At 39.8% G+C, this 25,234-nt stretch overlaps 1 protein-coding gene across 11 annotated transcripts in view; it reads right to left on the reverse strand.

Moving 5' to 3' along the window:
• Positions 1 to 328: 328 nt before the first annotated feature.
• Positions 329 to 25,234, reverse strand: part of PLCE1 (phospholipase C epsilon 1) — a 154,138-nt gene continuing 129,232 nt past the window's right edge. For 10 of the 11 annotated variants that reach the window (XM_026710495.2, XM_087932428.1, XM_087932421.1 and 7 more), the window contains 8 exons: positions 24,743 to 25,004; positions 22,466 to 22,584; positions 20,482 to 20,610; positions 18,348 to 18,557; positions 10,719 to 10,880; positions 9,305 to 9,523; positions 8,661 to 8,861; positions 5,068 to 5,900 (listed from right to left, as the gene is read on the reverse strand). In XM_026710495.2, the coding sequence (XP_026566280.1) occupies positions 8,682 to 8,861; positions 9,305 to 9,523; positions 10,719 to 10,880; positions 18,348 to 18,557; positions 20,482 to 20,610; positions 22,466 to 22,584; positions 24,743 to 25,004 (1,281 nt within the window). In that variant the 3' untranslated portion in view covers positions 5,068 to 5,900; positions 8,661 to 8,681. Of the gene's footprint in view, positions 2,068 to 5,067; positions 5,901 to 8,660; positions 8,862 to 9,304; positions 9,524 to 10,718; positions 10,881 to 18,347; positions 18,558 to 20,481; positions 20,611 to 22,465; positions 22,585 to 24,742; positions 25,005 to 25,234 lie in introns of those variants that run through there. The other variant, XM_087932426.1, reaches the window with a different exon arrangement.

The following is a 25,234-nucleotide window of genomic DNA, read 5'->3' on the forward strand; positions in this document are numbered from 1 at the left end:
GTTAGCTGCGTGTTTCCCCTACTGCTGAGTTGCTGAAGGAAGAGAGGAGTTTTTGACTTCTTCATATCTCTACTGCAAGGAGATATATTACTGGACTGATATTTGTAAGTTTACTGACCTCTCTTTTTCGACACTGGAATTTGCAACTGAATAATCCCTGGACGGACTGAACTAGTGAATGATATATGGACTTCTTTTTGACTATGCTATAACTCTTACCGGAATAAACTATTTAATTAGCACTGTGTATCTGTTTTACTGAGTGTAAGCTACAAAAACGTTTATCTCACATATTTTGCCTGCCTGCCTGACTGCCATGCAGATTCTGCTAGGGTGTATCCCTAACAACAACCATCATTGAGCCCAAAATTTGTGCTGCAACATTAAGTGAAACATTAAGTGAATTTTGCCCCATTTTATGACTTTTCTTGCCACCGTTAAGTGAATCATTGCATTTGTTAAATTAGTCACATGGTTGTTCAGTGAATCTGGATTCCCCATTGACTTTGCTTGTCTGAAGCTGATCACATGACTCCAGGACAATGCAACCGGCATAATATGAACCAGTTGCCAAGCGTCTGAATTTAGATCATGTGACCATGGGGATGCTCCAATGGTTGTAAGTGTGAAAAACGGTCATAAGTTGTTTTAGGTGCTAAAACAATCATTTTAAGGATCAAAACAAGTGAAAATATAGTCATTATATGATTGCACAATTGTAGGTTGATTTGAAAAGGGCAAATTGGAAAAAATCTCATGCAACAATATATCTAGCTGGCCCTCCATAAACCCTCCTTGGTCTCTTGAAACATCAAAGAGGAGTAGAAAGATCCAGATAAGATATGAACATAACTTGTTCTCTGTTTCCCTTTCCATGAGTGTCTTGAAAATTGAGATTAATTTTCTCTTGATTTTTGTACAAGTATAGCCACAACCTTATTTTATTTATAGAATATTCAGGTTCTCCTGTCACGGGTTTTTATTTGGTTTGCTCTTCCTTTGAATCTTCCACTTTTGCAATCCGTATTTGGTCTATAATGATTGAAACAAGTGCTGAATTATGTGTTGTTTTAAAGGCAACATATATTAAAGAAGCTGCCCCTGGATGAGTAAAAACTCACAGACAATGTTAACAGAAACATGCTTAGGATAAAAGTGTCTCTTAAAGATCAAACAAAATACTTTTAGAAAAAGGGTATGATTAACAAAAAGTCAAGATAGCAGTTGGATGCAATGTAGTTGAGCAGCTGGGAACATTTTTTTTTTTTTTACCTTCACAAATTTACCAACATCTATAGAAATGTGTCTAAGAAACAAATAATGATTTTTCTAAAGACAATTGAAATTGCCTAAAACAAATACATAATGCATACATGAAATGCACTTCATTTTTTAACCCAGTAGGCTGGATTTTAACTGGAACCTGTGCTGAAGTTATGGAAGAATTTAAGCAATTTGAATATGCTTTAACCAGACATGGGTTTTTTACCCTGTTTCGGATTCTTTGTAACCCAATAATATTTTTATCATCTAGTTTCTTGTGGCTGGATTATAAATGCATCTTATTATATTTGTTTCGATGTCTTGCTCTTGCCCGTGGCATGTTACTGAAGATGTCCATGCATGCTTGAGTTGCCTTTTGCATAACCCATCACAAATTTTGGAGACTGAATTATTCTGGTATCATACTTGAGTCAAGAATGAACTTCAGTTATTCCCCTGGGGCCAAGTTTAAAGAGCCCCAAACGGGTCTAATCAAGATGAAGACGAATTCAGAATTTGTCTCCCATAGTGTATCAATCAATGAGCAAAAGAATTTCTGCAATGTTCTGCTGCTGCACTGACCTGATCAATAAGACGCCAAAGTGCAAAATTGCAGCAAACAATTATGAGATAGAACTACTTCTTCATAAGCCTGATAATCCGGAGTGCATATTTTCCAACGTTTGTGCTTTTTCTCCCTGCAGTCAATAGGAAGGACTTAATAACATCAACATTAGTATTGGTGGTTTCTTTTGAGTTGATATCAGCAAGGTAGCTTCTAATACCTGTCTTGTTTCTCCACACCTACCAAAAGGAAACATTGTAAGTAAAAGTAGTACAATCACTGGAGTTTTCTGTGCAAGGCTATCCAGAGCATCAAAAGCTGAGATTTTTTGTCAGCCCTTCAGGACAAAACCCAGACAAGAAGCGCAAACCATGACTATTTTTATTCTAAGATGTAAGAGAATCTTGCAAAACTTAATGAGCACTTTCCCCTCTTTGGCTCTTCTCAAAGGGTTCCCGTTTCCCCTTTTTCTTCTATACCTTTCCATGTGATGGCCGTCCAGTCTGCAGCTCTTCCTCCTGACTCCCACATGCCATTACAGATTTTATCCAGATGACAAGAGGGGCAACACAACATTGCAATATACACTGTGTCCTTTGTGTACCTATTGATGTGGCAATGACCAATGAAAAGGTCAGAGGTCTCATCACAATGCATCCTTCATAATTCCTCCCTGCCTGCTCTCTCCATAAATGTCCATTGGCCAGAAGCCACAATTCTATTTCTTGGTAGTTGGAAATATCCCCAAAAGATATTTTAAAGGGAAAAAAAGGAGTAAATAAAATGGAAAGTTTGCGTCTACATCCAGTATGTACTGATCATCACTGTGCCTTCTAAAGGCAAGTACTTATTTGTGAACCCCTAAATGCACAAACATAAATATATTTCTGCTTCAGATTTTTTTCCCCCAATAATGCATTCATTTTCTTTCCCTGGGGACAAATTATGTTTAGTCTGGAGAAAAATAAACAAGAGTCTCTTCTGGATTTAAGTATTAATCTTTTCCACATTAACTACAAAAAGTTAGTATATAGCTATAGCTCACTATGTTTCTTCCCTTCAAAGATAACTCTCTGGTATTTCTTCATTGACATGTACAAGTCTTTAGAAATCTTTTTGTCCCAGAGGTGGACAATGTTTTGCAAACATGAGAACAAAGCTTTGTAGCATGTCCAATCTGATTATAACTTTACATTCCATTCAGGTACACATCGTTGTTGCATATTTTGCGTCCTTTTAACTCCAGTTAAGCAAACAGGCTGAGTTCTTGATTTATTCCTTCAACTTCAATTCCCTGAACTACAGGTGTATAATTGCATTGCTCAAAGTTTCACATCCCCTATTTTGACAGGTTGACACTGCAACCTTAAGACACTTTTTTAAAAACAATTAAGCCTGGTTAAACACAAAGGAAACAAAACCCACAGAGTGGAATATGCAATTGCAGCCTTCAGATGTGTTATGGCTCTAAAATGGGGGGGGTGTGTCAAACTCAAGGCCTCTGGGCCAGATCCAGCCCACAGGGTGCTTACATCTGGCCTGCGGGGCCAACCCGGAAATAGAAAAGGACCGGCTCACGGTGCCTCTGGCAGCAAAAATGGGGTACAGGGCAGGGGCATACGCACCCGCTTGCCCCACTTTTAGCCTGTACGGTCTCCTGCAGCACTTTGCAAGTCAAAATAGGGGGCGTCCCCGTGCAGGAGGCATCCATACCATCTCCCCCACCACCTCCTGCCGCCTGATCCGACCCTCAAAGAATTCCAGTGTGACACCCCTGCTCTAAAACGTAAAGCACATTTGCTACCACTTTAAATCTGTTTTATATCAGGTGGCACAAACCTTCACATTCAAAAGGGGAAGAAAAGGGGAAGAAAAGCCAAGCTAGATCATATGGTAGCTCCTGCCTCTTTTCCTGAGACTGTACAAGAGATAACAGATAATCAGAGTTGGAAGGGGCCTTATAGGTCATCTAGTCCAACCTCCCGCCCAAGCAGGAGACCCTACACCATTTCTGACAAATGGCAGTCCAATCTCTTCTTGAAAGTCTCAAGTGATGGTGCTCCCACAACTTCCGAAGGCAAAGCTGTTCCATTGGTTGGTTGTTCTCACTGTCAGAAAGTTTCTCCTTATTTCCAGGTTAAATCTCTCCTTGTTCAGCTTCCATCCATTATTCCTTGTCTGGCCTACAGGCACTTTAGAAAACAGCTTGACCCCTTCCTCCCTGTGGCAGCCCCTCAAATATTGGAAGACCGCTATCATGTCTCCCCTGGTCCTTCTCTTTACTAGACTAGCCAAGCCCAGTTCCTGCAACCGTTCGTTGTATGTTTTAGCCTCCAGTCCCCCAATCATCCTGGTTGCTCTTCTCTGTACTTTTTCTAGAGTGTCAACATTTTTTTTATAATGTGGTGAACAAAACTGGATGCAGTACTCTAGGTGTGGTCTTACTAAGGCTTTACAGAGTGGTATTAGTACCTCACTAATACAAAGCAGCCATCCTAAAAGCAACGCTACATTAAAAGGGCACGAAAGGGGGAGGGACATTCATACCCCTGCCTCCTCAGGTGTTCCTCGACATATGAGCACAATTGAACCCAAAGTTTATGTTAAGTGAGGCATTTGTTTAGTGAACTTTGCTCCATTTTATGACCTTTCCTGCCACAGCTATTAAGTGACTCACTGTGGTTATTAAGTTAGTGACATGGTTGTTAAGTGAATTGGGCTTCCCCATTGATTTTGCTTGTTAGAAGATGTCTCTGGGACACTACAACTGTCACAAGGATGAGTCAGTTGCCAAGCGTCAGAATTTCGATCCCGTGACCATGGGGAATGCTGTAATGGTCATACGTGTGAAAAACGGTCATAAGTTGCTTTTTTCAGTGCTGTTGTAACTTTGAATAGTCACTAAATGAACAGTTGTGAATTGAGGACTAGCTGTAGTTATAATATATAAGCAAAAGGAAAAGCCATAATTAATGTTAGAGACTTTATAAAATAAATTCAAAATAGGTAATTTTTATAAAAATAGGTAATTATTTTACAAGACTTCTAAGTAAAAAGAAACCCCAAGTTTTATAACAACTAGTCCTTACACTGTAGTTAAATGGGAGATTTTCCTCCTTTCTTTAAATGCTATTTAGGCAAAGCAAGTTTTAAGAACCAAAAAAGTATAAACTTTACTCAGGTCTTGTGTTGTTGTGTGCTGAATGAAGAATCCAGAAGAAATTTTTTACTTAAATGGCTTTTTTTTTCCAAAACAATTTAATATTACTTGCTGAGATAGTCAACGATACAGATATTTTTCATTAAAATTAAACATTTACCCACTTTAAACTGAGAAATAAGTAACACTTTCTATAAGTAGAATTATCTAAAGCAAGACATGATAAATATATTACAGTGGCACATATTTTAAAATATTAAAATAAATTACTATTTTATTTCAAAACAGGGAAACTAGGATACAATTTACCTGAAAATTTTCTCTTCTAATCAATATATATACCATCTACTATACACTGACATTAAAACAAATTCACAACAATCTACTAAAATTTGTGAACTGCAATGGACTACATACACCTGCCTTTTGATCATATGAGTATGAAGAGGAGTTCTTAAAGGTGCATTACAATTATGCAACAAACTATGAAATGTTATCAACCTCCATTTTCCCTTAAGAGACTTAATTAAAATCTATTTAAAAAAAAAACAGGCTTCTGTTTGCAAGGGACTATATAAGGTGCATGCTTTGCTCTCCCAAACCAAGGTGCTGATTATGAAGAAGAAAACGATTTCCAAATTCTTCCATGGGATTCTTTCAAAGTTCAGAGTCACAACTTTTTCCTTTGCAGAAATCCATCAGCCTCTCATCTCCATCACACCTGCGTTGCCAGCCAACCTCAGTGGGCCCTTCCAGGGCCTCTCTGGTAATTTCTTCCAAGGATTTTTTTTTTCTCTCTTCCGGAGACGTATTCCAGTTACAGAAAAAAGATTGCCCAAATAAGATGCTGAAGGATTTGTTTTTGCATCTCCTCATCTTCATGGTGGTTGTGATCTCTTGTATTTATAATACCTTGGAATCGGGATTGGGGGGGGGGAAGGGAACAGATAAACTATAAGCTTGATAGATCCGACTAGCTGAAAAGTAACAAATGAGTTGGTGATACGTATGAATGGGCGCAATATGTTGAAAGCATCCGAGTTCCATTATTTAACTTTTCCCATTCACCCCCCCATGAAAAATCAATGGACAAAAATAATACTTCAGGTGACATGAAGGTTAAAGTAGTTCAGATTTAAAAAAAAAACCATGAAGAGAAAAAAATAGTCCAGACTGAAATCTGATTTATTTATTTAAATATATTATAGCTGCCCAACTCCAATGGACTCTGGGTGGCATACAGACCCTCCCTACAAATTATTATAAAAACAGATAAACCTTCAACCACACAGACAACCCAAACCAGGGTGGACAACTACGGCTCCATTAGATTTAGATTAGAAACATCCTCCCAGTCATAACAATGTTGCCCTTTATTCTGGAGTTCCGGAAAGATCTGGAAACCGGGCTTTAATCCCAGGCCTGGGGTTAATATACTTTTATAATTTGGGGGAGGGGGGTGTTTAGTTTGATTGTTATCATTTTTAGATCATGTTAGTCTTGGCCAGGAGTTGACACGTTATGGCCCCTTTACACCCTGTAGACTTCAACTCCTATGCTTGCTCAGTGAAATCCATAGGTCTTCCTAATAAGTCCATTTCGGACTTATTAAAGGGACCAATTTGCCAACTCCTGACCAAGACTGTGAACTAAAAATGATAAAAATCAAACTGAATACCCCACCCCCCAAAAAAAATCATATTAGCCCCAGGCCTGGGATCAAAGCCTGGTTTCCAGAGCTTTCTGGAACTCCAGAATAAACATGGGAGGCTGTTTCTGCAGAGCGTGGAAGATCCACCACAAAAAAGGCCCCACTTCCCTGGTTCCACAAGATGACAATATATAATACAGGGGATCTAGAGCACATTCAGTCTGCCAGAATGAACTGGGCAGGCAGAATAATTGGAGATAAGTGATCCCTCAGTACTCTATAGTACTGTTATCAGCAAGCAAAGAAGAAAAATGCTGAATATAAATGTATAACTCTTCTTCCAAATAATTTTCTCTTTTAGACATAAACAGAATAAGTATGTACAAAAAGACATTTAAAGCAAATAGCAACACCGACAGGTGAATGCTGCAGTGGCTTGGTAGTGTCACCCTTTATTTCACCGACAATAAAAAAACGTATTATAGCAGAGTATTCAATATGCCCAGATCTCATTCATAAATGGAAATAGGCTGTGTTGTTTTGATGAACACAATGGGCCATTATGCAGAATGGCCACTATGTCTCATTCAGACCTCATATTCCTTCCCAGCAAAAGGCTGAACAAGTATTACGAGATCGATTTGTGCTAAATTGCAGAGGACCAACGAAAGAAAGAGAAAAAAGCAACAACTATCCGTCCCAGCATTCTACATTGTACAGACATGCTGTTTGCTATGCTTCTTTTCAATGTGGTGCAGCTCACTGACCCATGTTCTCTTTCTCTTCTACCAAATACTAAAGGAAAAAAAACACCAAACAAACAGGCAAGATGGGAAGAAGTTGTAGCAATTTCTGTTCTCTCTGCTCCGGCTGAGGAAGTAATTTCTGATGCTTCTTTAGATCAAGCTATGTTCTGAAGCTGACATGCTTCTCGCATTTCTTTTAAACCTCAGCTCCTATACTATTCCCTCTGCAGCTCTGTGGTGGTGGGGGTCCCAAAAATAGTATTTCTATTTAGGAGACAACTCTTCAATCAATCACCAGCACTAACAAAAGCCTGTGAAAATACGATTTGCTTTGTGGGCTAGCAAGTCACCCTGCCTCCCACTGAGAAGGGGAGATGCCTTCAATCTATGAAGCTCTTTATCCTAGATTTCTGGGAAAGATGTTTTGGGGGCACTGCATGAGAGCATGAGAAACTAACCACGTTGAGGGAATCCTAAATTTAACTCAGTGGAAAGAATAATCTGTTGGGGCTTTGCTTGTCCTGCTGTTATTAGAGCAATAAACCAAATTGATGATAATAACACACAGTAGAAGCTCGTCCTCAACTCAGTCCAGTTCTTTGTAGGCCTCTTAGTCAACAGAGGTTTGTTACATTAAACAGCCAAAGCTCAGCAATATTTATGCAATTTGTGTATTCATCTTTCATACAAAGCTCTTAATAACTTCCAAGCCTAGACAGGAAAAGAATCCATTTCTCCTACTACAGGGGTCCCCAACTTGTGGGCCTCAGTTTACTACTGGACCGTGGCCTCTTTGCAACCGGGCTACCTGAGCGGCAGGCACCAGCGCTCGCAGCCCCACCTGCCGCTCAAATGAAGCTGTGCACGCGTATGCGTGCCTGCCCCTCGCACAAAACCATCCCCTCTACCCCCCACTTTGCCCTCCCCTGAGCTGGGCAGTCAAACCTGGAAAGGTTGGGAAAAACTGTCCTACCACATCAAATTTCCCGTATTTCATGAAGTTCACCTGAATTAAATAGCCTGTCTACGAAATAAGAAATAGTTCAGAGAGACATAAAATTAAACTACCGCATTAGTTCTCTAAATTACCAGCTGCCTTCGACTGATACCCTTCAACTGATACCCTGGGCTTTCTTTCTTCTTCCTTGCTGCCCAACCATTTACCTTCTTGTGTTGTGTCTTTGAGGCTGTGAACCTGAAAACCCCCACTGTGCTGAGATCCATTTTTAACTAAAGAACAACTTTTTAATTATTTAGACACTGGCGTCATCCTACCCGAACTGAAAGCTGTTATAGTTATTCCACAGCATCGCTGAAGGTCAAGTGCCAAGCGGTCTTGTCATCTTTATTCTGAAGACCTTCTGAAGACGTTTGTAGAGGTGGAGTTATAAAGCCTCTGTACTGCTTACTTGACTTCGTTAATTTCTTAAATTCATTAGCAAAGGAAATGCCTTTTCTTTTATCATCTCGGCTTGCCTGCCCAGAAGGGGACAAAAAGGAAAGAAAAGAGGATCTCAAAAGAAATGGTCAAATGTGATTTATTCACATAAATACTGGAAGCAATATCTCTATGAAGAGCATGACTCGTTGCGTTATTAATAATAACATGACGCCGCATAGTTAATTTCCTTTTCCCTCATTCCCCAATAAAGATTTCTGTAAGGTGCATAATGAACCCAATTCATGCCTACGAATCATCCAAAGATTAAAAATAATGAATTTTAAAAGCAAACAAAGAAATATGCACAGACAAATCTGACAATTTTATTTTCACATATCCATTATGTCTTGGATTTCTTCTATTTTAATCCGTTTCTAATGATGCATAACTGTGAAATGGCAAAATTTTCAGAGATATGAATCATTTTATAACTCTTATTACTCAATCCAAATTGCAATCTCTTTAATAATTTACTTACTTGGACTTGTTCCTTAAGTTTTAGAATAAATTTCCCAGCTCCTTTCCATTTGTTCTGGGCCTGAAACACACATTCTTGGTCCAAAAGAATCCTCTGACATGTTTTAGGCGTGGAAGATCTTTTGTTTGCTGGCTCTTTTGTTACTTCTTCCAAAAGGACGTAATCGCTTGGGTTAGGATTGTTCAAAATGCTGTAGGAGTATTTGGCTTTGCATAAAGTCTGTTGAAGAAAACAAATCAGAGGCCAATAAGCTTCTCTCATGAGTGTTGGTCTTACAAGGTAAACCCGATTGGACCAGCAGTGGTTTTCAAAGTGGTTTACCACCGGTTCGGTGGGTGTGGCTTGGTGGGCGCACTTTGCACGCACGCTTTGTGTGTGCGCGCACTAAATGAGTGCTTTACGTATGCGCAGCTTTCCTGCTCACTTCCTGCAATACAGCACTCTCCCTGTGTCTTCACAGCATTCTGCTGTGCCGCGCAAAACAACTGCGCTTCAAAAGCAGGAAATAAAAGTATGGGAGCGCGGGCGGGCAGGTCCAACAGATTGTCGGAGCAAACTGGTTCACTCCCAGATGATCTTCGGAGCTACTGGTTTGGCCGAACTGGACCGGACTGGTAGAATCCCACCCTTGGATTGGACTCATAAGCAGATGAGCTAATTCTACTTTGTTGTAAAGCTACATGGACAGAATCATGCATGTCTGAAAGAACAAACCTGCTTCCACCTCCTTTACAGCCTGAGAAACTAGGGAGGGTCTCTTCTGAACCTCTTGCCTCACCTGTCACCTACCTGCAGACCATGTTGTCTCTAATGTAATTTTCTTGGCAGTGTTTTTTGGTCCTTCCCACATACAATCACCATGGAGAAGATCAACACTCAACCAACTGTACCCTGGTGATCTGGATTAGACACTTTCATAGTACTGTCAAGGATGAAACTTTCACAGCTACGTGCCTCTGCGTTTCAACTTGCCATTAGAGTAAGGGGAGGGGGGGTGTTGCTTTCGAACAGGTAAGATGGGAGAAACGAAACTTCTATGGTTCCGCTGAAGACTGTGAGAGCCTGGAAACTTTTCAAGGACATCCTAACAGGTGTAGAGTTTGAAGCAGACAATTCCCATAACAAAGAGAACCTATCTACAGGGACTATGTGAGGCCTCAGGGCTGGGAAAATTCTATGAACTGGAGTTTGGGAACCTCCGAGTTAGTTTTGCCTCGACGTTACCATGCAGTGTATTCAATAAACAGTAAGATTTTGAAAAATGGAAATTATCCTGGAGTTTCATTTGGATTCTCGAGCTGGATGTTGACAAATACCCATTAAACATTCCTTTGAATGATATTCAGTGGGTCCACTGAACACCAGTGAAAAAATCTTAGCTAGGAGCATGTGAGATAAAAGCCATTTGTTCTACCTGTTGGATTACATCCTGGGCTGTGCTGAAGCAAGGCGCCTTGATGACTGTCCGAGGTTGCTCAGGGGAAACATCATGAACTTGAACAAAGAAACTATCATCTTCAGAGACTGCGACCGCATCGTCTTTTTCCTCCTGGCAGAGATTCTTTGCGTTTAAACTCTAGAAAAAGATGTTAAATATTAAGAGTGTCTAGGTTTTCAAAGTAGAGCCGTATCACAGAGGTTGCTCCCTCAAATCTCTTCTCCTTTCTTGCAAATTAAAGTTGGGAGTAAAGTAATTGTTTTGGAAAAATAGAGAAGATCAAAATGACATTGGCCAACCGAGCATCGATTAAAGCGGTTCAAGATGCCAAGCTTGTCAGTGGGAAAAGCAGACAGCCCGGGTTCGAGATTGAGGGCTGTGCAAAGGGTTGCCAAAGCATCTATCCTCCTAGAAGTTTGAAAGCATGCTAATGCGAGTAGATAAATAAGTACCACTTTGGTGGGAAGGTAACAGCTATCTGTGCACCTTAGCGTATAGCCACATTGGCCACATGACCACCAAAATGCTGGCTCCCTTGACTAAGAAACAGAGATGAATAGCACCCCCTAGAGTCAGATATGACTGGACAGGGAAGACTTTACCTTTATTAAAAATAAAAGGTAGAGCAAAGAGTCCAGATATTTATTTTTATTTCCTTTAATCCAGACAGCCAAAGTGGTTTATGCAGACTGATAGGATCACTGGCATTCGTCTATGGCCGTGATGGCGAACCTATGGTATGCATGCTGGAAGCGTCACACAGAGCCATCTCTGCTGGCACATGAGCCGCGCCCCTGCTCAGTTCCGCTGCGCATGCATGAGCACCTCTTGTTAGCCAGCTGATTTTCAGATATCTGCCATGCACATGCTGGGGGCGGGGTGCATGAGGGAAATGTGTGCGCAGGGGGCAGGGGTCATGCGGAGGGTCACGTGCATTCACAGGGAATGAGGGAAGCATGGGGGGGTCACATGTGCTTTGCATTATTGGGGGGGTTGCAGGGGAGCATGGGGGGTCGCACGTGCATGCGCAGGGGTGTGTGAGGGAGCACAGCCAGGTTGTACGTGCATTGCAATATGAGTGCAGGCAGATGTGCACGAGCACTTTCAGCACATGATGACGAAAAGGTTAGCCATCACCGGTCTATGGCGTTGGGGTGTGATTCACTTGATCAGGTCGATCTCACACCCCAACCCACATATTATCAAGACAGCATTCACAAATAGCCAGTTAATAGAACAGAAGAACAGAGTTGAAAGGGACCTTGGAGGTCTTCTAGTCCAACCCTGCTCAGGCAAAAAAACCTTATACTATTCAAATATTGAACACTGCTATGTCACCCCCAGGTCTTCTTTTCACGAAACTAGACATATCCAATTCAAGCAACTGTTTTTTCAATGTTTTAGCCTCCAGTCCCCTAATCAGCTGGGTTGCTTTTCTCTCCCTCTTTAACAGATACACCAGTTATACTGCAGACTACATCAATGCTCATGAATCAGCTGGCAAAATAAATCTGTTAATTCTGATTCCATTTTCCTTCCTTCTGCTAGTAAAAGCCATTTTATTCATAGGCCTTGGGATATGGATAGAGGAGCCTCATTAGCATTGTATATTTGAATTTTCAAACAGCTCTTGATAAACTTTCTCATCAAAAGGCCCTTGACTAAATTTAGTGGGCTTTGGTTAAGAGGGCCTGTCCTTTTATGGATTGCTAGCTGTTTAAAAGAAAAACACAGAAAGCAAACAGTGGGTATAAGTGGGCAATATTTTTCAATAGGGAAAACCATGAATAGAGTCCCTCAAGGATTGTGGTTTTTTTTTTAATTTAAACTTGTTCACAAATCAACTTCACTTAGGGATAAGCAGAAAGTTGGCCAAGTTTGCAATACCATTCAGCTGAAAATCCTTTAGCTGGGTGAATAAGGTCAATCAAATGTCAAATACATTTCAAACATCCTGACTTCACCTGCATTTTGTGGAGCATGAGCCATCTGTAATATTTTTTTAAAAAAATTGGAATGAGAGTTATCCACAAGGATATAGTGCAAAAAGATATGGTGGCTTTTTATACAATATCCTGCAGATTGATTCCATTTGGAGTCCTAGTGGATATCCCAATAAAGAGGCTGGTTCTGCGCAGAAGCTATGGTGATGGCAAATTTTCTACTACCGATAGTAATTCATGGAGAAGAATTTACCAACAAAACTGCTGGTCCTGGATAGTCCCGGTCTGCAGCGCTTCGGGGCAGGCAGGAATCCACGACTGTGCGCGGTTTCTGCCTGCGCTTGTTGCTGGAGTGCCCTGAGCCACCCGGCTTCAGGGCTAGCCACCTCTGTAGAAGGTGGCGAAGATAGGGGGGAGCTGGCAGGGTCGAGAGATATCGCACCTCTCTTCTCTAGCTGGCTAAACCCCCTTTTCCGAAGGTAGCTGAGCGGCAGTCAGAAATGGCCGCCACATAGAAGTGCTCAGCCGGAAAAAGAAAGTGCAGGAGGAGTTGAGAAGTGAAAGTTTTTTTGCTGACCAGGACAAAGCAACAACGAAAGTACCCTGGAACTTAAAATTTGCCAAAGATACATCGTTTCCAGAGATTTACAAGCGGCGAATGAAAGTTAAAAGGGAAAGTTTTTCTTTTTTTTTTCCACTCTCCTTCCTAACGTGACAGCGAATAGAAATGCAAGAGAAATCGGAAAAACCTGCATTGGCACTAATAGGTAAGTAAATGCTAAAGTGATAAGGATTTCTGAATATTTAAAAAAAAAATTTTTTTTGCTGTAAGTGGGAAGGGAGAGGAAAAGAACTGGAGCAGGATTTGGAAGTAAGGAGGAGATTGCCTAGAATCTCAAAGAACTATTAAATACTAACAAGACTTCTAAAAGATATATTTTAACTGGAACTTTGTAACTAAACAGTAACCCCAGAAAGAGAAAGTAAAGAAAGAAGAAAGTGCTAAAAGAAAGCTTATTTGGATTGTTTGGTGACTTTGGGACTTTTGGGACTTTTAGTCTTTGACTAAAAACACTTGGGTGGTTGTTTTGGAAAAACTTTTTCTTTCTACAATGGCATCACTTGTGGATGAATTGAAAATTGAATAAAAAAAATACAAAGAAGAAGAACAAGAAGGGAAAGACTCTCTTGGCACTCTTTTTCAATTCTTAGAAATGGCGATTTGTACTTATGAGAAACTGTGCAACAAGATGATTGGGACAAAGAAGAAGCCATCTTTGATGAACAAGTAACTTTATTTGGGGAAGAAAGGGAGAAATCAGTGTACAGGAGAAGTTTTGTTTAAAGAGAAAAGAGAAATAGATAGCTGGAAAAACAGACAAAGAATAATAAGCATTATGATTTGAACTGAAATGAGATAAATAAAATAAAATTAAGAAAGTTAAAAGAGGCAAGAAGCTATATAGAAAATGGAAAATGGTAATAAGATATGGAATGGTATGTAAAATGAACATGAATTTGAATTTGTGTCTGTACGAAGAGATGTAACCCAGGATCAAGCAGCTTTCAGAAAAGATGTTTTATGTTTTTATGTTTTATGTTTTGTTTGTTTGTGTATTGTCTTTGAAAATTAATAAAATTTGTTTTTTTAAAAAAACTGCTAGTCCTGTAATTTCCTTACACAAAGTTACTTTACTGCTAACCCCTAACCCCCAGTTTGTGGACCGGCACTGGGCCAAGGCATGCCAGAAACCAGGATGCGCAAACAAAGGAAGCCCCATCGGCAGAATACTGGCAGCACACAAAACCACGCCCCTTCCAGTCCGTGAAAAAAAAACTCTCCACGGGACCGGTCTCTGGTGCCCAAGAGTTGGGGGCCACTGCTTTATTGTAATGCATCTGGAATATTGTGTACAGTTCCGCTTTGTCCCATTTGAAAAAGGACACTGTAGAACTAGGAAAAGTTCAGGAAGTGGCAACGGAAATGAACAGGGTTGGGTGGGTTTCAAACTACCTCTCTTAATAGTTGGAACATTTGGGGCTCCTTTGCTTAGCAAAGAGATATTTATTTATTTATTTATTTGATTTGTCAATCACTTACAAAATAATAGGTATAAGTATAAACATGAGTAAGAATACAGAAAATAGGTACGATTAAATGGGGACAACAGGACAGGGACGGTAGGCACAATGGTGCACTTATGCACGCCCCTTACAGACCTCTTAGGAATGGGGTGAGGTCAATAGTGGATAGTTTGAGGTTAAAGGAGTGGAGGGTTTGGGGATGTAACTACAGAATCAGGCATTCTAGGCATTGACCACTCTGTTGCTGATAACTCAAGGTAACTCAAGAATGCCCACCTTGGAGAAATGAGACAAGGATTTTCTTCCTCCTCCTCTCTAAACACTAGAACAACCATCCAATGAAACTGATTGGAGAATTTAGAAGAAGAAAAAATAGAAAAGAAGACTACTTTTTTATGTTGTTGACAGAAAGCTATGGTGGCATAAAATCTGCCTTTCTCTTTTGCCTGTTCTACCTGTATTGCATCAACTTCAAGCCAGGGTCTTCTAATCTAAAGTAACCTACAGCTTGACGTAACCCTTGCATAATATCAGAATAAAAGGAGAACATGGCACACACACACACAAAAAAAATATTTATACCATGGGAGGGGGAGAGAGAGAGAACCAGAGGAGGGGTGCCAAGATGTCAGAGTTAGACATTTTGGAGCCTCAACAGGGGATGTTTTCATCTTGCAGTCAGTGGGGGTCATCTGACTTCACCACGACCTGTTTGAGTGGGATTGTCCTTAACTTTGAACTAACATTCATTGGTTGGAGAAAAACCACTCCTACTATTACACCTAACCATGACTTAAGATTGTCTGAGACATGGGTAAAGGATGAGATCAAAGCATATCATAGGAACATGGCAGAATACAGAGTTGCTAGGGTATGTTTGTACAAAGTAAGGTAGAAATGTGAAAAGTTAGATGTGTACTTAAAAAAAAACACCTTGTCTTACTTAAAATGGACCTATGTAATCTATTCTTCCCAATTCAAATCAGGAACCTTGGGTTTATTATTCAATTCATGCTCAAGTTTGACTTATGTCGCTTTTGACTTTCTTGTTATACTTTGGTGTAATATAAGAGCCTGCAAAAATTCAGTATAAAGGGTAAACATAAAAGAGAATCACATATTAAAGAATAAAGAGGCATCAATAAAGGAGAGTATTTGTTGCTCAGGGTTGAACTGGAGGGTCCTTGGTGCTCTCTGGGCTTGGCTGTTTCCTTGCAGACATTTTATTATCCAAACTAGGTAACATCATCTCTAGCACTGATGATGTTACCTAGTTTGTATAATGAAATGTCTGCAAGAAAACAGCCAAGCTCAGAGAATCACCAAGGACTCCCCTACATACAAAAAAAAGAGGCATCCTAGATCCTAATAAACAGTGAAGAGTGCCTATGGATCTACAGGTGAAACTCGAAAAATATTGCAGTTGGAAATTGTATATGCAAGTACAGGTGAAACTTGAAAAATTAGAATATCGTGCAAAAGTTCATTTATTTCAGTAATGCAGCTTAAAAGGTGAAACTAATATATGAGATACACTCACTACATGCAAAGCAAGATAGTTCAAGACAGGATGTGTCGTAATTGAGATGATTATGGCCTACAGCTCACGAAAACCCCAAATCCACAATCTCAGAAAATTAGAATATTGTGAAAAGGTTCAATATTCTAGGCTCAAAGTGTCCCACTCTAATCAGCTAATTAAGCCATAACACCTGCAAAGGGCTCCTGAGCCTTTCAATGGTCTCTCAGTCTGGTTCAGTAGGAAGCCCAATCATGGGAAAGACTGCTGACCTGACAGTTGTGCAGAAAACCATCATTGACACCCTCCATAAGGAGGGAAAGCCTCAAAAGGTAATTGCAAAAGAAGTTGGATGTTCCCAAGTGCTGTATCAAAGCATATTAATAGAAAGTTATGTGGAAGGGAAAAGTGTGGAAGAAAAAGGTGCACAAGCAGCAGGGATGACTGCAGCCTGGAGCGGATTGTCAGGAAAAGGCCATTCAAAAGTGTTGGGGACTTTCACAAGGAGTGGACTGAGGCTGGAGTCAGTGCATCAAGAGCCACCACACACAGACAAATCCTGGACATGGGCTTCAAATATCGTATTCCTCTTGTCAAGCCGCTCCTGAACAACAAACAATGTCAGAAGCGTCTTACCTGGACTAAAGAAAAACAGAACTGATCTGTTGCTCAGTGGTCCAAAGTCCTCTTTTCTGATGAGAGCAACTTTTGCATCTCATTTGGAAACCAAGGACCCAGAGTCTGGAGGAAGAATGGAGAGGCACACACTGCACGATTCTTGAAATCCAGTGTAAAGTTTCTACAGTCTGTGTTGATTTGGGGAGCCATGTCATCTGCTGATGTTGGTCCACTGGGTTTCATTAAGTCCAGGATCAACGCAGCCATCTACCAGGAGATTTTGGAGCACTTCATGCTTCCTTCTGCAGACAAACTTTATGGGGATGCTGACTTCATTTTCCAGCAGGACTTGGCACCTGCCCACACTGCCAAAAGCACCAAAACCTGGTTCAATGACCGTAGGATTACTGTGCTTGATTGGCCAGCAAACTCACCTGACCTGAACCCCATAGAGAATCTATGGGGCATTGCCAAGAAAAAGATGAGAGACATGAGACCGAACAATGCAGAAGAGCTGAGGGCCGCTACTGAAGCATCCTGGTCTTTCATAACACCTCAGCAGTGCCACAGGCTGATAGCTTCCATGACACGCCGCATTGAGGCAGTCATTGCTGCAAAAGTGGCCCAAACCAAGCACTGAGTATATATGCATGCTTATACTTTTCAGAGGTCCGATATTGTTCCGATATTGTACAATCCTTGTTTTATTGATTGCATGTAATAGTCTAATTTTCTGAGATTGTGGATTTGGGATTTTCATGAGCTGTAAGCCATCATCAACTCAATTATGACAAATCACGGCTTGAACTATCTTGCTTTGCATGTAGTGAGTCTATCTCATATATTAGTTTCACCTTTTAAGTTGCATTACTGAAATAAATGAACTTTTGCACGATATTCTAATTTTTCGAGTTTCACCTGTACTTGCATATACAATTTCCAACTGCAATAATTAAATGTAAGCAGTAATTATAAAACAAGTATTCAGGGCATATATTAAAATTGAAAGTAAAAGTACAAAATCAACCATGTCCCTACTGAGGTTACTATAAGATTAAAAAGACATTTGAGAGTGCCCTTCTCTCTTCAGTTGTGGCCAATTATGTATCGGCATGGGAAGTTTTCAAATAACTGGAAGGGATCCGATCACAGCAAAAATGCTTTTAGCTTTCATTCCATGCTGTAATAATAATCCACATCTGCAGGACAGGAAAAAAAAAATCTTATGAATGCAAAATAACATCTTCAGAACAACTTCACACATTGAATTTAAGTGCTTTCATTAAGAGCGCATAACAATCTAGCTTCTTTATAAGGCTGGTGTCTTCTGTTCAAAATCCCAAGAATAAAATTCCAGCCAGCCAGCCAGTCGCACATGCTGTCTTTGTCCCTCTCACGATACCATCAGCAAGCAATAGATGTCAAGGCAAACAGACTTACTTCTTCACGCATTTTAAAGATAATTCTTCCGACATAGCCTTCTTCTGGGAACCAGCTGTTCAAGAGCTGGACAAGCTCTTCCTCGGGACCAAGTACTCTCTGGAACGGAGGCTTCTTATACTCATTTCTGTCTTTAGATATAAAGCATTTCTCCTCCATCAGAAAGTAGTCAGTGGGATAGTTTCCAATACCGTTTGCATTAGCCAAAATCTAAAACAGAACCGTGGTGATAATTAGAATGGCAAAGGAATGAACTGTTCAATAGCAAATAATTGTTTATTATTTAGCTGGCATATACAGAAACATATTAACGCATTACTCTTTCTTAGTTGTCTATGATTTAAACCAGGGGTGTCAAACTCGATTTCATTGAGGGCCGCATCAGAGTTGTGTTTGACCTCGGGAGGCCGAGGTGGGTGTGGCCAGAGTGGGTGTGGCCAGAGTGGGTGTGCCAGTGAAAACAGGCTCCCGAGTTCCGTTTTTGGCTGCAACAGCCTCTTGCAACCCTCTGCCAGCGAAAACGGAGCTTGGAACGGCTGCCTGCAGCCCTTGCAAACTCCACGTTTTGATGCGATGGCCTCCTGCAACCCTCTGCCAGTGAAAATAGAAGTCGGGAGGGCCATGGGTGGCCCCTCCCAAGCTCCGTTTTCGCTGGCAGAGACACCATGGACCGGTCCTTCACCGTTTCCAGGGAAGCCCTGCGGGCCAGATCTAAGCACCCCCCCAGGGTGGATCCGGGCCCCAAGCCATGAGCCCTGATTTAAACAACTGAATATTATAAAAGAGACAAATACTTTTTGATCTTATTTTTGGTTCAATCGGGCTTGCCAGAATATTTATTCTGCTTCCCAAGTTACTAGAATGGAAGAACAATCTCTTAATCAGTTGAAGGATTTTCTGCTTATGAATTTGGCACTTTTAGGCTTTTGCTCCAGATGGGAAAATACATGACCAGCAAAAGCTTTACGATGAAGCCAGTTTACTTGGCAGCGAGAGACATCTCATTTCTTCACACCAAACAAATCATCCAAGCACTCTTAAAGGATAGCAAGAATTACAGTACTGCATCACCATCAGTTTTATTTTATTTTTTTTACTTTAGGATTTCAGACTTTCTGTTGCCCTAAAAGTTTGCATCACTTTTTAGTATCACAGAATAATTGATAATCAAGCATTCTCAAAACCTTTTTGGCAGCTCTGTAGCATAGGCCGTGATGGGTTTTTTTTTCCCCAGAGATATTTCATAGTCCATATTTTAGAGTTATATAATTTATCTAATTCATAATAATTTCTAAATTGATTATAATGACTGCAGTTGTAATGGGCGGGGTGGGGGGTGGGGGACAGGAAAAGAGCTGGTTGAAACATATTGAATTGAATATACATTTATTCAATTTATATTTTTCCTCACTCGCCAGGCAACTCTGCAGCATGGAAAATTGACCATGATATGTTCTAGGTACATTTTTACCTAATGAACTTCATGACTGAGCATTTTTCTATGTCAGGATAATAAACTAGTGTTTTATGTTAAGTGGGAAGGTGGAGAGATGCAAAAATAATTTTCTGACTGGAGATTGGAGGACAGGACTGGAAAAGTTAGAAGAATGACAACTGCTAACACCATGCATACACGTGTAACGATTTCAACTTAATTTCATCAAAACAAATGCAATTTCTTCATAATTACTAGAGATGACAAAACCAAACTCCAGCATTTATTTTTGCATCACAAGCTCAATGCTGTTCTAGGGAGAGAAAAGATGAAAAATTACAATAGACAATTCAAGATCAAGAAGACTATTCGGGCTTGTCAGCTATCCTACTAAGGATTTTTGCCAAATTGTCACATTTTTTTCACTACTCTAAGGACAACGAATCACTATGCAGGACTTGAGCGCAACCACAACGAGTAGAACAAATCAAAATTTTTGGAGCAGTGGAAGTGCTCAAACCAGCATACAGATGAAAGAGCAGAACTCTGAAGACTGTCACAACCACCATTGGTTCAGCACTATTGTACCTTGGAATGCTCATTGAATGAATGATAGTAGGTTGAGAACTGTCTATGGTATTGGCTACATACATCTTAGGATTTTCAGAACTCAAGTAACTTTTTTCATGCAAAACTTACCTCATGCAAAAGCTGAGCTACTGTAGTTCCTTGCCTTACAGGGAAAATTGTGAATGGCTCTGGACCTGGAACTCCATGTATGGTGACTCTGTAAACTGCAGCTGCTCTCAAGTCTGCTGTGCTGAATTGCTGTCCAAAACACATACACCAAAACAATATCAATCAGAATAGAACTAAATGGACCTTGGAGGTCTTCTAGTCTAACTCCCTGCTCAAACAGGAGATCCTATATCATTTCAGACAGGTGGCTGTCGAGTCTTTTCTTAAAAACCTCTAGTGATGAAGCACCCATAATTTCGGAAGGCAAACTCTTCTACTGGTTAATTGTTCTCAGTAAATAGTACTTGCTTCTGTATATTGTATTGCATTCAACTAGTATGAGTGGTAGACATTACTTAATAGCACATTCTAATTCCCCAAGGCCCATCAAGACAGGTTCTAGGTACAATGGAGAGGGGGGGGGGAGAGGGAGGGAGGGAGGGAGAGAGAGAGAGAGAGAGAAAGAGGGAGAGAGAGAAAACACTCGCCACAAGGCACCTCATCACAGGGCAAGAGTTACACTATTACTGAAGAAATAAATGATGGAATAGAATAATTAAAGAAAGGATGCCAAAGGAGGGACAAAATGAAATTTGACTGAAAAAATACTGAATTATTGCATTGTGCTGTGGCAAGTTATCCCATAGTGAGTTTGCCATGGGAATTGTCCTGCAGCGGGTTGGCCATGGGAATCAGAATTCATAATAAAGTAAACTATGATTCAATGTTATTAAAAATAAATAAGGATAAAGGTCAGAAAAATTATTGAGGCTGAATGAATAAAACTGAATAATTTGTCCTATGCACAATTGGGTAAAGCTTAAAAAATTGAAGAAATACAACTTCCTGTGTAACAATATATAAACACTAGAAAAAACAAACTATAGTTCCTATAGCTTCTTATGAACTGAGGGAATGATAAAAACCAATGTTAAGAATTAATTTATTACATTGTAAGCAAGTCCTTATCTCTCAAGCCAAAAAAAGTCAGAGTTAATCCTACTTAATGTTGGATGGCCTCTATCTCTGACTTTGTTTTTCCAAAAAACAAATAAAATCAAAAGAGATGCATTTTATATACCCAGAGTTTAACTCTGTCATTGAAGCAAGTAATACAGAATTATATGTAGAATCATAATACAGTCATATTCTATCTCCTAAACAAAAATAAACCATTTACGGAATCACGATAGAATTACAATTTCACTTCATGGAATTTTATGGTCCAGTGTTGTCTGATATAGTTGAATTTTTAAATGAAAAATGAGCAAATATATTCTTGCACAGAAAAAATCCAAGACTAGAAAGGCTGATAGAAGGTTGATAAACCTTCTGTAAATTATACAAGAATATAAGAATAATAATTATAGTTAAAGATTATCCAATACTAGATAAATATAATATAATGTATTAAGATATTTAAGTTAAGAACTTGTATAGATGTCACGGATGGTGTTGAAACTATGTTTTATGTCTATATAATGTAACAAAGGAAACTCAATAAAAAATATTTTTTTAAAAAAAGAAGGTTGATAAACCTTATATATATATATATATATATATATATATATATATATATATATATATATATATATATATATATATATATGCAACACTGAGTCTATATAATGGAAGTACAAGTCTGTGTAAATGGAATTAGTTGTCAATTAAGATTAACAGAAAGCTCCATAGATGCCAAGGCTATTCTGCCGGTTGTATAGGAATAGATTAAACACCATAATAAGACCAAAAGGTGCTTTTTTTCAAGAGGAAACTGGACTTTCTGGTTTTTCTTTGAAGATGTTTCGCTTCTCATCCAAGAAGCTTCTTCAGCTCATAATAAAGACTTTGTCTACTCAGATTTTGGTACTAGCTACAGCTTGTTATAAAATGTGTTAAAATTTTAACTAGAAATATACTGTTAAATATATATTTAGGTAATTACCACAGAAGTAGGTACAGCATTTAAAAAAGAATTTTCTTCCATTCTTCGGCTGTTAATAAACAAACTGGAGATTTCTAGTGCTTCATTATGCAGGTTTCGTAATTGGAGATGCCTGTAACCTTAAAGAATGTATAATTGGAAATTGAAGAGAAAAAAAATGAAACCAGAGTTTTGCAAAGTCAAACTGAGGCTTATTGTGTTTAAGAAGTACAAATAAGACCATTTATTTGATAAACATTTTGCCTAGAGTTTCAAGAAGTCTTGTTTAGGGGTTCTTGGTGCTCTCTGTGCTTAGTTATTTTTGAAGACATTTCATTACCAAACTAGGTAACATCATCAGTGCTGTGTGTCATCTTGTGAGAGACTTAGCAAGAGTTTCTGGCATATCTGGAGCATGAAACATAATTCTTCAAGCACTTCTCAAGTGATACACAGGACTACATATTAGACTAGAACTTTTCAAAGTTCCCTCTGCAAATGTGCCATTTCTTTGCCTCCCTTTCCAGAATTATTTGAGTCACTTTTTTTTTAATGGGCTTTTTTCTTGGATGGAAGGAATTAAATGAGTAACAGGAGTGGGAAATGAATGGTGGCTTTTTAGAAATGGACTGCTTTATAGGTGCACTGGAACTTAAGGTTAAAATGCCTATTCACTTGTATATAACATAACTTGGCTAAAAATTGCACGAATACCATGTGGACTATGCTGGGTAGATTCAGGGGTAGGATTCAAATTTTTAACAACTGGTTCTATGGGTGTGGCTTAGTTGGTGGGTGTGGCTTGATATTCATGGTATTGGCTGGGTGTGGCCAACTCAATAACACTCACATCGAGACACGCATCTCCTTGCCTCCCTGTGGGGATGCTGCAACAGTCGTAAGTGTGAAAAATGGTCATAAGTCACTTTTTTCAGTGCCATTGTAACTTTGAATGGTCACTCCACACAAGCAAAGTACCAGCAAAGGAGGGAAAAAAAACTCCAGAGACGTTCCTGAGACAGGAAGTCTAGTCCTGCCAAGAATGTAATAAGGGTTAATGGAGAGGCAGTTTCTGTAAGCAACACCAGAATGTTTCTTTCCTGCCTTCCTTACAGGATTAGGCCAGTAATTTCTTCTAACAACCGGTTCTCCGAACTGCTTAGAATGTTAACAACCGGTTCTAGCAAATAGGTGTGAACTAGTAGAATCCCACCCCCTGGCCTGTTGCTGAATGAAGGTGGTTGCCTTAGGAATAGCATTCTTGGCATGGACACTACCACTGACACGTCCTGAATTTGTGATCAAGCACTATTTGTAGAATAGGGCAGGAAAATGCTGAAGGCATGTTACCTATTTTTAATAAAATATTCCAGCAAAGTATAGATAGTCCTCAACTTATGACCACAATTAAGCCCAAAATATCTGTTGCTAAGTGAGAAATTTGTTAAGTGGGCTTTGCTCACTTTATGACTTTTCTTGCCACATTTGCTAAGTGAATCACTGCAGTTGTTAAATTAGTAACAAAGTTGTTAAGTGTGTCGGGCTTCCCCACTGATTTTGCTTGTTAGGAAATAGCAAAGGGAGATCACATGACCCTGGATCACTGCAGCCGCCATAAATGTGAGTCAGTTTGTCAAATATCCAAATGTAAATCATGTGACCAATGGTCATAAGTGTGAAAAATGATCCCAGGTCACTTTTTTCAGTGCCACTGTAACTTTGAACAGTCACTAAGTGAACAGTTGCAAGTTGAGGACCACATGTATGCAAAGAGAATAGAGTCCAACCAGTAGTAGCTCTATGTATTTTCTTCTTCACTTTTAGGCCTTTGAAAGCTGTATGCAGCAAAATTTCATTTTAATGTATGCCAATTAGTATACATTCACAATGACAATAAAGTTATTCTAAGTCTAAGTTAGGAGTCTGCAACCTGTGGCTCTGGAGCCACATGTGGCTCCTTCAGCCCTCTGCTGTGGCTCCCTGTCAGCTAATCCCACCACTGGCTGGCCCCTCCCCTCCCCGTCACTCCTCGCCTGGCCTGAGAAGGTAAGGGTGATGGCAGGGGGATGGAGACTCACTCCATATTCCAGAGCAGGAAATGACTGGGTGGGAGTGAGTGACATTGAGTTGGCCATGCCCAGTCACACCTGTTGTCAAATTATTGGTTCCCAGTGTTTTCTTTTTCTGGGAAACAGGTCCAAATGGCTCTTTGAGTGTTTAAGGTTGCAGACCTCTGGTTCCAAGTCAACAACACCTAAGCAATGCAAGTCTGGGCTTTGCACCCAAGCATTACCTTACCTCTTTTTAAAGCTTTCAGAGGAATTATTCTCTGAGCCATCACAGTTGAGGAATTGTTTTCAACAACGGCAAAGCGAAGAAATACTAGATCCTCAAAGTGAATCCGGAAAAGGTACTGTTCGTTCCACATGGGATTTAGAGTATTGCGATGAATCGGTTTGGTGCGGAAATGACAGCTATCCAGTGGCATCCCAAGCACATCCAGCTCAATGCATGGGCTTCCTGTGCTGTTACTGGGACAGACGTTCTGTCCGGATACAATCTGACATATAAAAAAAAATTAAGAAGTTGATAAGAGTGATTTTCATAAGGTTTTTTATTCACAAACTGAAGAGTCCGGGAACTTCCAAAGCATAACAACAACCTTTCAACTACAAAGATTAAAGCTTGATTTCAGAGAATTATTAAGAGTAAGCAGAAATATGTTTATACAATAAATACAACTATATAACAGTCTCGTCATTTATTGCTTGCTTATTCTGATGGAGAACG

The sequence above is a fragment of the Pseudonaja textilis genome, chromosome 4 (assembly GCF_049901715.1).
Source record: "Pseudonaja textilis isolate UNSWEBS1 chromosome 4, rPseTex1.2, whole genome shotgun sequence".
NCBI lineage: Eukaryota > Metazoa > Chordata > Lepidosauria > Squamata > Elapidae > Pseudonaja > Pseudonaja textilis.